This window comes from Panthera tigris, chromosome E1 (genome assembly GCF_018350195.1).
Source record: "Panthera tigris isolate Pti1 chromosome E1, P.tigris_Pti1_mat1.1, whole genome shotgun sequence".
Taxonomy (NCBI): domain Eukaryota; kingdom Metazoa; phylum Chordata; class Mammalia; order Carnivora; family Felidae; genus Panthera; species Panthera tigris.
Genome location: NC_056673.1, coordinates 37,384,412 through 37,397,586, shown reverse-complemented (window position 1 = coordinate 37,397,586; position 13,175 = coordinate 37,384,412). Strand labels below are relative to the sequence as shown.

The 13,175-nt window shown below is 43.8% G+C and overlaps 1 protein-coding gene across 2 annotated transcripts; it reads right to left on the bottom strand.

Moving 5' to 3' along the window:
* Positions 1 to 642: 642 nt before the first annotated feature.
* MRPL45 (mitochondrial ribosomal protein L45) lies at positions 643 to 12,540 on the bottom strand. Of its 2 annotated transcripts, XM_007085751.3 has the most exons (8): positions 12,365 to 12,538; positions 11,295 to 11,472; positions 10,350 to 10,467; positions 7,076 to 7,174; positions 3,658 to 3,706; positions 1,896 to 2,045; positions 1,280 to 1,453; positions 643 to 1,097 (listed from the first exon to the last, which is right to left on the bottom strand). In XM_007085751.3, exons 1-8 carry the CDS (start codon positions 12,428 to 12,430, stop codon positions 1,011 to 1,013), a joined length of 921 nt encoding a protein of 306 aa, XP_007085813.2. In that variant the 5' UTR covers positions 12,431 to 12,538; the 3' UTR covers positions 643 to 1,010. The 2 variants fall into 2 exon arrangements, with proteins under 2 accessions (XP_007085813.2, XP_007085814.2); XM_007085752.3 differs by lacking the exon at positions 7,076 to 7,174 and having other exon boundaries at positions 12,365 to 12,540.
* Positions 12,541 to 13,175: the final 635 nt, after the last annotated feature.

Sequence of the window (13,175 nt, the reverse complement as noted above, 5' to 3'; positions counted from 1 at the left end):
TTTACCGATGGGGGCTGAAAAGCATGGTCACCATCTCCAAGGGGTGCTAGAAATCAGGGAAGTCTTACAGAGGGAATTCTCAAATGGATCAACTCCTCCATGGCCCCTGCCTCCTACCATGCTTCCTGGGATCGCACCAGGATACAGCCAATAATTAAGAACATGATTGAAAGGCTGAAAGATAGGGGCGCCTGGGTGGCGCAGTCGGTTAAGCGTCCGACTTCAGCCAGGTCACGATCTCGCGGTCCGTGAGTTCGAGCCCCGCGTCAGGCTCTGGGCTGATGGCTCGGAGCCTGGAGCCTGTTTCCGATTCTGTGTCTCCCTCTCTCTCTGACCCTCCCCCGTTCATGCTCTGTCTCTCTCTGTCCCAAAAATAAGTAAAAAACGTTGAAAAAAAAAAAAAAAAGGCTGAAAGATAAATGATTTCTTTGGATTTACATTCTTCTACGAAGTACAAATGATGACTACGTGAGTCAGTATATGAGAAAAGACCCTCTTCAATGAACGCTAATTATGTGTCCCAAACCTGGATCTCCCGGAAGTCACATCGCTCAGTTCAGCCTACCTTCCATTTGTGCCATCTGAAAGCTGGTCTACTTCCAGCGTAAACCCTGGGAGAGGTACAGAACCCGCCACAGTTTGTCCAACACCCTGACAGTGTTTTATTTCAAACTCTGATCCCTGCCTTGTAATTAAAAAGAAAATTCTGCCAGTCTCTGCTGCAGGAAAAACAGGTATCCAAACATACTTTCGTTGAGACTCAGCAGCTAGAAACACAGTTTAAAAAGGGAGAAGTGGGTTCGTGGCTGTGCATATCAGCCACCCACCTGGGCCCAGCCATCAGCCGTGGTTGCCAAGGAGACAGCTGAAAACACCCAAGCAGGACAGGAGAGGACAAAGGTAGATCTTTCCACAGCATGATGAAAAGATGACTGACTTCACAGTTCCCTGACTCCATAGCTTCTGGCCATCTCATCAGCCATGTTTCACCCCAAGAGTCATTTTTGCCATCAGGGTTGCTGAAGCTTATGGGCCCCTCCTTGTGGCTCCTCATAGTCTTCTCCAGGTTTCAGCTGGGGCCCAGGGATCATCACCGTCTGAAAGAGCAGGAAGCTGAGTTATCTACCTTCCAGGCCCATGAGTTACCCAGGAGAGATTCACCCCCACCTCCTCTATGGAGGATTCCCCTTCCCTGGTGCTGCATCACCCCCTCTCTCCACTAGGAGGAGCCCAAGAGGAGTGGCTTAAGATTGCACAGCACTCTCAAATCACAACTTACCTTAAGGATGGGCTGCTTAGGGGGTGCCCATGGGGGGATGACCTTGCCATGCATTCTCCAGCTCCCATAGGGATTTACCAGATGCTTTTCAAACACAACATACTCCAGGACATCCCTGGGCACACCTTCCTGTCCATACATCAACCGGCCAAACCGGTCATAGATGGCCAGAGTCTGCAAGGATGAAAGCAAATCTGGCCTATTAGTACTCAGTTGGTTTGCTTTTTTTTTTTTTTTTCCCTTTTCTATGCCACACAACCATTCTGAAACAACCATAACAAAAAATTTTAATGGGTAGAAAAAATTACCTCGGAATTCTGAATTCAGACTAAGTGATCAACTGCTGACAGTTTACTCTTGGAGGGTTTTTGACCGGGGAAAGGGTATAGGAAGGTGGGAGAGGGAGGATCAAGAAGGGTGGGGGAGAGTATCCTCACACCTGTCTTAGCAGAGCTAACATTTACAGTGGGAAGGGCACCCTGACAGAGCAAGGAAGACCATGGTGAACCTTTCCTTAGAGCCCACAGTCCTGGGAAGCTGTACCCAGGACTCCAGAGGTAGATACCCAACCTGAGAATGAAGAAAAGCTGGGAGGAAAGCAGACCGGTGCCTCTACCTGCCGGGTGTGCATGCGGACGGTGACCTGGCCATATATGTTGCCCTGGTTCATCAGACTTGAACAGCGAACCTGAACCACCTGAGGCGGTTCTAAAGATTCTACGAAGCTCCAACGGACGGTCTTATATTTGATGTCCCAGACCATGTCCTGAGGGCAGAGGAGAAAAAATTCAACTGGGGTTTTACTTTCCTTTAGGAAAGCTGGTGCTTCTGGAATTCCACACCTGTTCTCACTTCCAGAGAGACTACAGGCATCACCTAACATTTCCCACCAAATGCTTTCTTGTGCCTATTTTTTCTCACCTTTCCAAGTTTTTTTAAAAAATATTTATTTATTTGGGGGGGGGGCAGAGAGAGAGAGGAGAGAGAGGGGCCCACACAGGCTCCACACTCAGCACAGAGCCCAACTCCGGGTTCAATCCCACGACCGTGAGATCATGACCTGAGCTGAAATCAAGAGTCAGACGCCTAACCGACTGAGCCACCCAGACGCCCCACCGTTCCAAGTTTTGATTAATTTACTGCTCAAGTCCACCTCGAAACCACTCTTTTCATCTAAATCAACAAATCAAGACCCACCTACCTCCTCAAGGAAACTTCTCCAAATCAATGAAAAACATACTCCAAACTGCCAGTTAAAATACCCCATTACCCCTCCCTTACACTTAAAATTTTTTTCCTTAAAGAAACTTTTTTTTTTAGAGAGAGAGTGTGAGCTGGGGAAAGGTGCAGAGGGAGAGAGAGAGAGAACCAGAGAATCTCAAGCAGGGTCCACACTCAGCGCAGGGCCCAACTCAGGGCTCAATCCCATAACGCTAGGATCATGGGTGAGACAAAATCAAGAGTCGGATGCTCAACTGACTGAGCCACCAAAGCGCCCCAAAGATTTTATTTTACTCATTTATTTTGTTTTGAGAGAGAGCACGAGTCGGGGAAGGGCAGAAAGAGAGAGAGGGACAGAGGATCCAAAATGCGCTCCATGCTGATAGCAGTGAGCCTGATGCGGGGATCAAACTCACAAGCCATGAGATCATGACCTGAGCCAAAGTAGGCCACTCAATCCACTGAGCCACACAGGCGCCCCCCCAAAGATTTTATTTCTATGTGTTCTCGAACTCACGACCCTGAGATTCAGAGTCACATGCTCTACCAACTCCAGGGGCCCCTCCCTTACGCTTTTATAATCTGCTAGTTCTTGTACATGTTTCTGTTGACTGCATATATGTTGTTTTATTCCGCCCCTTGCCTTGTATCAGTGAAGAATAGAATTTTATAGGGAATAAAGGCTAAACTGCTAAGACCAGATTAGTTATACTTGACCACAGGAAGATGAGGCTAAGTTGATAGAAACTGAAGTTCTTATTGTTCTTATTCTTGAACCACAAAGTCCCGATATTGAGAAGTCTCCCAAAGTATCTTAGCACCCTGGCTAACACAAAATGTAAGCCTCGTAAATGCCAAATCCTTTATTACACTGCAGGCGTGTGTAGGGCTGCCTAACGTGGTCCACACCCTGACCTGAGCATCCATACCCTGAGGTTTCAGTACTGCTTGCTGAGGGACTGCCTCCTACCTCATCTGCCTGGCCCTTACCAAAGTCCATGTCAAGTCAGTACCATTCAGTCAAAAAACAATGGAACCTCAGCATTTGCCTTAAACTTCCTGTACTTTCAAAATCGGCCCTTCTTAAGAACCCAGAGGTAATGTCTAGAATCTATCCATTCAGAACTCCCACAGTTCTAAAGAGGTTGAGAACCTACCGGGAAACAGTTTTCAGTTACCAAGGTATGAAGCCGGTCATGGTCTGAGCTAAAAAAGAAAGAGATACAGATCATTAGCTCTTGCTTTATGACACTGTACGAAAGCCGAAAATAGCCCTCAAAATGGAAAACAATTCCTTTTTACAAACATTCTCTGCATACATACTGTAAGCCACGTAACATGCTAAGTTACCTGGGCACACAAAGATGAACATGATTAAAAAAAAAAAAAAAAAAACAACCCTGGGGGGTGCCTGGGTGGCTCAAGTTGGTTAACTGTCTGACTTCAGCTCAGGTTATGATCTTGCAGTTCGTGAGTTCAAGCCCCGCATCAGGCTCTGTGCTGACAACTCAGAGCCTGGAGCCTGCTTCAGATTCTGTCTCCCTCTCTCTCTGCCCCTCCCCTGCTCATGCTCCGTCTCTCTCTCTCAAAAATAAACATTAAAAAAAATAAATAAAAAAAATAGAATACCCTGAGATCTAATTGCAGGTTGAAGTTATGTTTGAATCTCAGGAGCAGAAACCAATTTCTCAGAAATTACTATACATCCTTAAGATGGGCAAGAGACCCTCACAGATCCATCATAAAAAAAAAATCAAAAGCTCCTCTCATCTACTCTTACCTCAAACACATCATCAATACCAAATGGACTGGCCTTGCAAGTTTCACTATTCTTTTTTTTTTTTTTTCCTTTTTTAAAGTAATCTCGGGGTACCTGGGTGGCTCAGTCGGTTAAGTGTCCGACTTCGGCTCAGGTCATGATCTTGCAGTTTGTGAGTTCAAGCCCTGCATTGGGCTCTATGCCGACAGCTCGGAGCCTGGAGCCTGCTTCTGATTCTGTATCTCTCTCTCTCTCTGCTCCTCCCCCACTCGCATGCATTCTCTCTCTCTCGCTCTCAAAAATAAATAAACATTTAAACAAATTAGGGGCACCTGGGTGGCTCAGTCAGCTAAGCGTCCAACTTTAGCTCAGGTCATGATTTCACCGTTCATGAGTTTGAGACCCTCATGGGGCTCTGTACTGATGGCTCAGAGCCTGAAGCCTGCTTCAGATTCTGTCTTCAACTCTCTCTGCCCCTCCCCCCACACACATGTGCGCTCTCTCTCTCTCTCTCAAATACAAACATAAAACGTTAAAAATGTTTATAAAAAAAATTAATGTCTACACCCAATGTGGGGCTCAAACTCACAACCCTGAGATCAAGAGTCACATGCTCCTCCGACTAAGCCAATCAGATACCCCATCTCTTACACTCTTATCTGTGAACCTAACCAAAAGATAAGCATCGGTCTTTTCTGGTCCTTTCCTTCTACTCCCCTACCACCTTTGCTGCAACCACAGTGACTTGTTATGCTGATTCTATGCAGTAGGCAGCAATAGTAAGAAAACAGACAGCAAACCCCAGCTCCTGTACATACAGAATTTTAGGAGGTTCCTAACAGACAGGCTTCAAGTAAACCTAAGGTCATGCAAGGATTAATGTCTTTCAGATCCACATTCATGACTTTTCCCCACAGTTTAATACCTCCTGGGAAGTTTAAGTCTTTATTCCTTTAAAAAATCTTGTCCCTGGGGCACCTGGGTGGCTCGGTTGGTGGAGCGTCCAACTTCAGGTCTTGATCTCATGGTTTGTGGGTTTGAGCCCCATGTCAGGGTCTGTGCTGACAGCCTAGAGCCTGGAGCCTGCTTTGGATTCTGTGGCTCCCTCTCTCTATGCCCTTCCCCCACTCATGCTCTGTCTCTGTCTCAAAAATAAACATTAAAAAACAATTTTTTTTTTTAAATCTTGTCCCTAATGCTAGAGTGGGATTAGTTTTATCCATGTGCTTTGCCTCCACCTCTACTCCTAACAAAAGAAAAGATTTCAAGTCTTTTCCCCCACTGTAGCTCTAGACTAGACTAAACTAGACTGGACTAACCTGAGTTGTGGTGACAGCTACCATGACCACCAGGCCAGGCACCTCTCAATGAACTCTTCCTCCTCACTATCCTGACCTAAAAATCTTCAGTGGAAATAAATTCCCTTGTCTAAGAGTTCACTTACCATTTACGATAAAACTTACACTGAAAAATAAGAGGAAGACATCTGTTTCGAACAACACAATGGATTGAGCTCATATAAAACTACTCCCACTATAAATATCTAGAAATGTTGGGACAGAATAGAATACACACAAACATACATACATTTTAAACTCTCTAGCCTACTTCACAAGAAAGGTAAGTCACTAGATGCCAAAAGGAAAGAGAACTAAAACCAGAATGGAAGGAATATAACTTGACACCATGACAGCATATGGGATGATTAAAAGGATCTAGAAATAGGATCTGATGGGCACCTGGGTGGCTCAGTCAGTTAAGCATCTGACTCTTGGTTTCTGCTCAGGTCATTATCTCACAGTTCATGAGTACAGAGTGCAGAGCCTGCTTAGGATTCTCTCTCTCTTTTTCTCTGCCCCTCACCCGCTCATTCTCACTCTCTCTCAAAATAAGATAAACTTTTAAAAAAAAAACTTAAAAAAAGAAACAGGGGCGCCTGGGTGGCTCAGTCGGTTAAGCATCTGACTTTGGCTCAGGTCATGATCTCACGGTTCGTGAGTTCGAGCCCCGCATCGGGTTCTGTGCTGACAGCTCAGAGCCTGGAGCCTGTTTCAGATTCTGTGTCTCCCTCTCTCTCTCTGACCCTCCCTCATTCATGCTCTGTCTCTCTCTGTCTCAAAAGTAAATAAACCTTAAAAAAAAAATAAAAAAAAAAAAAAAAAAAGAAAGAAAGAAACAGGATCTGATGGCTAGGAACAGACTCTTCCTAAATCCTTGAACCCTCAAAGAACAGGAAGTTGGAACTGAGATCCCTGCACGAAGCTAGGACCCTTAAGAATCCTGCACCTGCAGCAAAGGGAGACTACAAAAATAGTTCACCAACTGAGAGATAAAGCTTCTCTCTGTCTAGGGCTGGCTGGGTATGTGTATGGGGGCGGGGGGAGCAGCTAATAAAGTCATAAGCCCACATTATGCTCAGATATGAAGACAGAATTTATGATACCTGTATAAGAATTCCTAAGATAAGAAATTAACGTTAAAAACTGGCTGGCTCAAACACACACCTAGACCTATCTAGGTCACTCTAGAACTCTTAAATCAATCAATCTATATATTTTTTTTTAGAGAGAGCACACATACACGAGCAGGAGAGAGGGACAAAGGGAGAGAGAATCTTAAACAGGCGCCACGCTCAGCTCAGAGTCCAATGTGGAGCTTGATCCCTTGACCATGAGATCATGACCTGGGCCGAAATCAGCTGACTGAGTCACTCAGGTACCCGGGTCACTCTAGAACTCTTAACCAAAGGAAAAAAAAAATCTGTGCCTAGAATAACTGCTAAAAACATAACAGGCATAAAATACGAGTTCACTTACTTGTTTAGACAAAGGTGAGCTTCAATAAAAATATCCTTAGCTTTTTCAGGGAAGTCCTTTATTTTGAAATTAGGATCATGTTCTCTTATCTTCCGGACTCTGTAAAATTAAGTATAAGAATTCTTTCTTTCTTTTCCTTTAATGCTTATTTATTTATTTTGAGGGAAAGAGAGAGTGAGCAAGAGTGGGAGGGGCAGAGAGAGAGAATCCCAAGCAGGCTCCATGCTTTCAGTGCAGAGCCTGATGTGGGCCTTGATCTTATAAGTCGTGAGATCGTGACCTGAGCTGAAATCAAGAGTTGGATGCTTAACCAACTGAGCCACCCAGCTGCCTATTTTTTTTTTTTTAAGTAAGCTCTATGCCCAACTGGGGCTTGAACTCACGACCCTGAGATCAAAAACTGCATGCTCTACCAACTGAGCCAGCCAGGCACCCCAAGAATCATCTCTAAAGACTTCATACAATATCCATAACTCAAAGCTTACATTAACCTCCATTAATGTCTGTTCACTTATTCAAAAATTCTGAATGTGCCAAGTCCTATAAATTCAACCTTCTAACTCACACTTAATCATGCTAAAGAAAGACCAAGTCTTCTCAAAGTGAAATTTCAGAATTCTGGCATCAAAGAAAACATCCTATAAACACTAATGAAGAAAACACAGGTTTCACACATAGACTCAAGAATCAGAATAACATCAACATTAGAAATTAGAAAGACAATGAAGCAGTGCTTTTAACTGAGGAAATTACTGAGCTCAGAATTCTTTACCTGGGCAAATTATAAATGAAATAGGAGAGTAAGCAAAAGAGCTTTTCCTAGGGCACCTGGGTGGCTCAGTCGGTTAAGCATCTGATTTCGGCTCAGGTCATGATCTCACGGTTCATGGGTTCAAACCCCACATTGGGCTCTGTGCTGATAGCTCCGAGCTTGGAACCTGATTCAGATTCTGTGTCTCCCTCTCTCTCTGCTACTCCCCTGCTCACACTTGTCTCTCTCTCTCTCAAAAATAAACAACCATTAAAAAAAAAATTAAAAGAGTTTTTCTTAGACTTGAAAGATCTCATTTATTTACCATTCCCTCTTTCTCAGGAAGCTGATGGGGAATGTGCTCCACCAACATAACAGAATAAACTATGAAAGACAGACATAAGATCCAGGAAACAGGGAACACAACACAAGGGCAAGACAAAAGGAGTTATCAAGATGATGAGAAAAGTAGATCCCAAGATGTACAGTGGGCCTACAGAGCAACTGGTCCAGGAGCAACCAGTGGCTTAGTTGGTTGAGCATCAGACTTAGGCTCAGGTCATGATCTCACAGTTCATGAGTTGGAAGTCCTGCATCAGGGTCTCTGCTGTCAGCACAGAGGCCACTTTGGATCCATCCTTTGTCCCCCACCCCCTTACTCTCTCCCCAAAATAAAATGAAAACATTTAATAATAATAATAATAATAATAATAATAATAATAATAATAAAGCAACCAGTCCAGACTGAAAGCAGGTTAGAAAACTCCTGGAGGGATTTCTTCTTGAAGATGAAACTGATAAAATACTTAATGTTTTCAACGTATTGAGAAGAAATTTGCACAATGCGAGGTTGTGTAAGCAAATGAGGAAAAACAAACAGAAAACAAAAAAACACTCACACTTAACTCCAGAAAAGAAATATTAGGCAGGAAAAGTCATGATAATGTACTGCATGACTCAGCGGTCAACAATATTCTCATAGTTATAATAATGTAAACAGAGAATTCTGATCTAATCAAAGTGTTGAACATACTAAAGGATGAGAGACACCATAACCAACTGAAATTTATCCCTGGAATGCAAGGTTGGCTTAACATTAAAACATCCATTAACGTAACACAGTATGTCAACAGACTAAAGAAGCAAATATCACATGATCGTCTCAACAGACACAGAATAAGCATTTGACAAAATCCAACACCCACTTCACACTGTTTTCACCTGAGAGCCTTGCTTGTGCTGTTCTGTCTCCCTAGGATGCTCTTCCTCACCACACCCCTCTACCCAGCTAACTGCAAGCAATTCTTTAGGCGCCACCTTTAAATGTCATTTCCCGCGGGAAGCTTTCCCTGAGCTCCTAAACCAAGTTATCTTTCCCTGTCATATGATCCTATAACACCCCTACTTCACCACACCTATAATTATTTAACTGTGTGTAATCAGTATTTAATGGCTGTTTTCCTCCCTTAAATGATAACTCAATGATAAAATCGCACGTGTTTTGTCCATCATCATCATGGACCTTACCACAAAAGAGAGCACAGTCCCAGAGAGAAATACATGAGAGGAAACCATCGCAGTACAATTATTAGAAGTGTACAGTTACAGTTAAAGGCAGCTCCAAAAAAAGTCCGGGAAAGACTAAAAGCAGACACGATGCTCTACTCATTTTTGAGAAATGAGTTGGAGTTATCAAGTAAAGGAGGAAAAAGGCATTTTTCAGGTAAAGGAAAGAATGTGCAAAAACACAGAGTCACAGCACAGTACCGTCAAGGAACCGGCAATTAGTTTGGAAACGGTGAAGTTTAGGATGAGAAAAATGGAGTAAGATGACAGTAGAAAGGTTAAGCAAGAACCAGATTTACAAAAAGCCTTGAATACCACTGAAGAAGTCTGGATTTTATTACAGGTAATAAGGAAACATAAAAGAGTTTTAACAGAAAGGTGGTGTGATAAGATCTGAATTTAGAGAAGTAAATTATGGCCACATGAAATATTAACAATGACTCGATAAGCCTGTGCACAGAAATTTATAAATGACCCTAAAGAACTTTGGAGTGACAAATATAAATGTTTCCATCCTTTCAATTAAAAGAAAGACTAAGAAGGTTTTGGCTTCTGCTCCATAGTTAAGACCTAGCTACCTCCATAAGCCAGGTCTGTCTTCTTGACCCTTTTTGACTTTTTACTCTCTGTAGTTCCAACTCTAAGGTACTTCTCAAAGCAAGATGATTTTATTATTACTTTAAAATTTAAAATATGTGATCAAAAAAGTGTTCTACAAACTTCTAAGTCACTCCCTAACTGATGTGACAAAAAATACCAATAAAGGTTGAGATGCTAAGAAATCAAAATGCCCATATTCTTCAACATTAACTAAATTCTATTACAGAAAAAAATACACTGTCAAGTCATCAAGGGAGTTATGTCCAACCCAGTTAACCTACAATGGCCTCTCTGGATTAAAGCAGCAACAAGAAATTTGTATTCTAATATCAATTCCCAGTTGTCTCCGACACCTACGATAATTGGGAAGTCACCTTCTTCTTCAACCGCTCACTTCTCTGTGCCAGTCCTTCCTTCGAGAGAGAGGACAAGCGAGCATCACCCTCTGGAGGAACATAGGCGTCAAAGATACCAGCTGTAATGAAAGAAGAAAACAAGGCATCAAAAGCTTAAAAAGTCATTTTGAGGTCATATAAAATTGAAAAGTATCATGGACATAAAGTAGACTTCCGTGTAGAGGGAACTATGTTACATTAGAAAAAACAGAGTAAGAGGCACCAGGGTGGCTCAGTCAGTTAAGCCTCTAACTCTTGGTTTCGGCTCAGGTCATGATCTCAGTTTGTGGGTTCAAGTCCCACATAAGGCTCCACACTGACTGCGAGGAGCCTGCTTGGGATTCTCTCTCTCCCTCTGCTCCTCCCCTGCTTGCACGCGCTCTCGCTCTCTTTCAAAATAAACAAACTGGGGCACCTGAGTGGCTCAGTCGGTTAAGCATGCAACTTCAGCTTAGGTCATGATCTCACAGTTCATGGGTTCGAGCCCCACGTCAGGCTCTGTGCTGACAGCTCAGAGCCTGGAGCCTGCTTCGGATTCTTTGTCTCCCTCTCTCTCTGCCCCTTCCCAACTCACGCTCTGTCTCTCAAAAATAAATAAAAACATTTAAAAACATTTTAAAAAACCCCAAAATTAAAAGAAAAAAATAAGATAATTTAAGTTTTCTCTCAGAGCCTCAATTTCTTCTTGTACAAAATAGAGCAATTTCACCCTTGACTTCTAGGAACAGTGTGAAAACAAGATCAAAGATGACCTCATGAAATATGGTGTACATAAAGTAAATCATTATCAGGGCCGAACTGATTTTGTAGTCAGTTAAATACAATGAATCACAGTCCAAATCATTCCACTTTCCAGAATATCTCTGACAGGAGATTTGGTCAGGGTCTCAGAAAGACCAGGCCTCACCTGTACAGGCCAGGTGCAGAGGACGCTCCAAACGTTCTGGAGGAATGACCAGTCCCGCCTTCCGGGCATGTTCTATAAACTCCTTTTCTGATTTGTATTTGCGTTCATAAGTAGGTGGTGTGAAACGTTTTTTAGTTCTCACTGGAACTACAACTGTGGACTGAGTCACCAGGACTGGCTGCAAGACAGGAAAAGGTTAGGATAAAGGTAACCTGGAAAGAAAGCTATCTTGAACAAACTCTAAACAAAGATAGAAAGGACATATTCAAAGAATGACTTAGAAACAATTATAAAGCCACATACCAGGGCAGGGACCACTTATGGGTGTCTTAATCAGAAGCCTGTAAGCAACCTTTACTAGCATTCAACATTTACTAAAGGCTTTCCCCTAGCACACGACTATGCCAAGTCCCAGGGATGCAGGGTTGATTAAAGCAAGACTTCTGCTCTCAAAGAACCTTCAATCCCATAGGAAACTTAAACATCAACCCAACACTGAAATGAGAGGAATGTTATTATTAAAGCCTAAGAAAAGTCCTGTTCTTGGCAGCTCCTTTATATTTACTCAGATAACATACTGCTCATTCCACTGGGAGGCTAACTGTAAACTTTATTCTGTCATTCTGGCTCCCAAATGATCAGTAACCTCTTTAAAGGCCAGATCTCTTTTCTCTATGACCGTGAGGTTTGTTCAGTCAGACTGACAACAGGAGCCTCCCTCCTTCCCAGCTACTGTTCAACGTAAGGTATTCATAAGAACCAAGGGGGTAGCGAGCCCAACTTCCAAATCATTACTTCTTTACCCTTTAATACCCCCCCGCCAAACAGACGCAGAACAAACTGGAGAAAGTTCCTCTCCGAGAACTTGCCCGTCTTCGTGGCCTAACCCGGGCTCGCCCCACCCCGCCACTTAGCTTAGTCGTTGGGTCGCGTCTACCTCAAACTCTTTCGTAGCTAGGTGTGACTGGTATCGCCCAAGCCCACCAACGACAAGTGCAAAGCGAGTATCCCCCTCCACTCTGTGGTCCTCATCCGGCCCCAGGAGTCCTACTCATCCAGTCCCTACCCACCTGCCGAGACCACCATCCTAAAGCTCTGGATAAACAACACCAAACCCGCAGCGTGGGGGCTGCCATTTTGTTCCCGCAAAGACCGCTGGGATGGGGACTAGGAGTTAAGAGCCGGGGGCTGAAGAAAGGGCGCAAAGGGTGGAGCTAGCTTGGGTGTGGAAATTTCCAGGGCGCGCGCCCTCAGCCGAAGTGTGAGCGGCGCGAACGCGCACGTGCGCGTTGAGGGGAGGAGGGCAGGGCGAGAGTACAGACTGCGCGCGTGCGCACTAAGAGGCGTTGGGGGTAGGGTGGAACGCACGGCTGTCACGCGCCAGAGAGCGCCCGAGCGGGAGCTGCGCCTGCGCTCGAGGTGTTCTGGGCGCAAGGAGTTGCCGCATTCTTGCAAGATTGGGATGTTGCTGCACCTTGTTTCCATTCCCTAGAAAAGGTGTTGCCCTTCGGAGACAAGTGTTTTTCTTTGATCACGAAAAGACCAAAAATGAATAGTTTCTGGATCTGGATCTGACCTCAATATGCTGTGTAACCTTAAACAGCCCTAGTTTTCTCAGCCTGAACCTGAAGAAAATTCTGTCAAACTAGAGATTAATGACTACTGTGTTTATTGAACAAACATAATGACTACTGTTTATTGAAGCAAAAGACACATGGACTGACAAAGACGTTTCTTGTTGGTCCTTTCGGGAAAGAAGCACCAGTTTAATAATAACAATAGCTTATACTTAGAAATGTTTACCAAGTGCCAGGCAATTTTGTAAACATTTTGCATATATTAACTCAATTACTCTTCACCACAAACCAGAGTAATACCCTA

Bases quoted from the DNA above. Each gene is read 5' to 3' on its own strand.
- MRPL45 (XM_007085751.3), bottom strand. From the start codon at position 12,430: ATGGCAGCCCCCACGCTGCGGGTTTGGTGTTGTTTATCCAGAGCTTTA. The intron at 3,707-7,075 runs GTAAGTGAACTC...TTTCTTTTTTAG, and splicing joins GCTCACCTTTGTCTAAACAA to CTCAGACCATGACCGGCTTC. The intron at 2,046-3,657 runs GTAGGTTCTCAA...CTCTGCCCTCAG, and splicing joins TAACTGAAAACTGTTTCCCG to GACATGGTCTGGGACATCAA.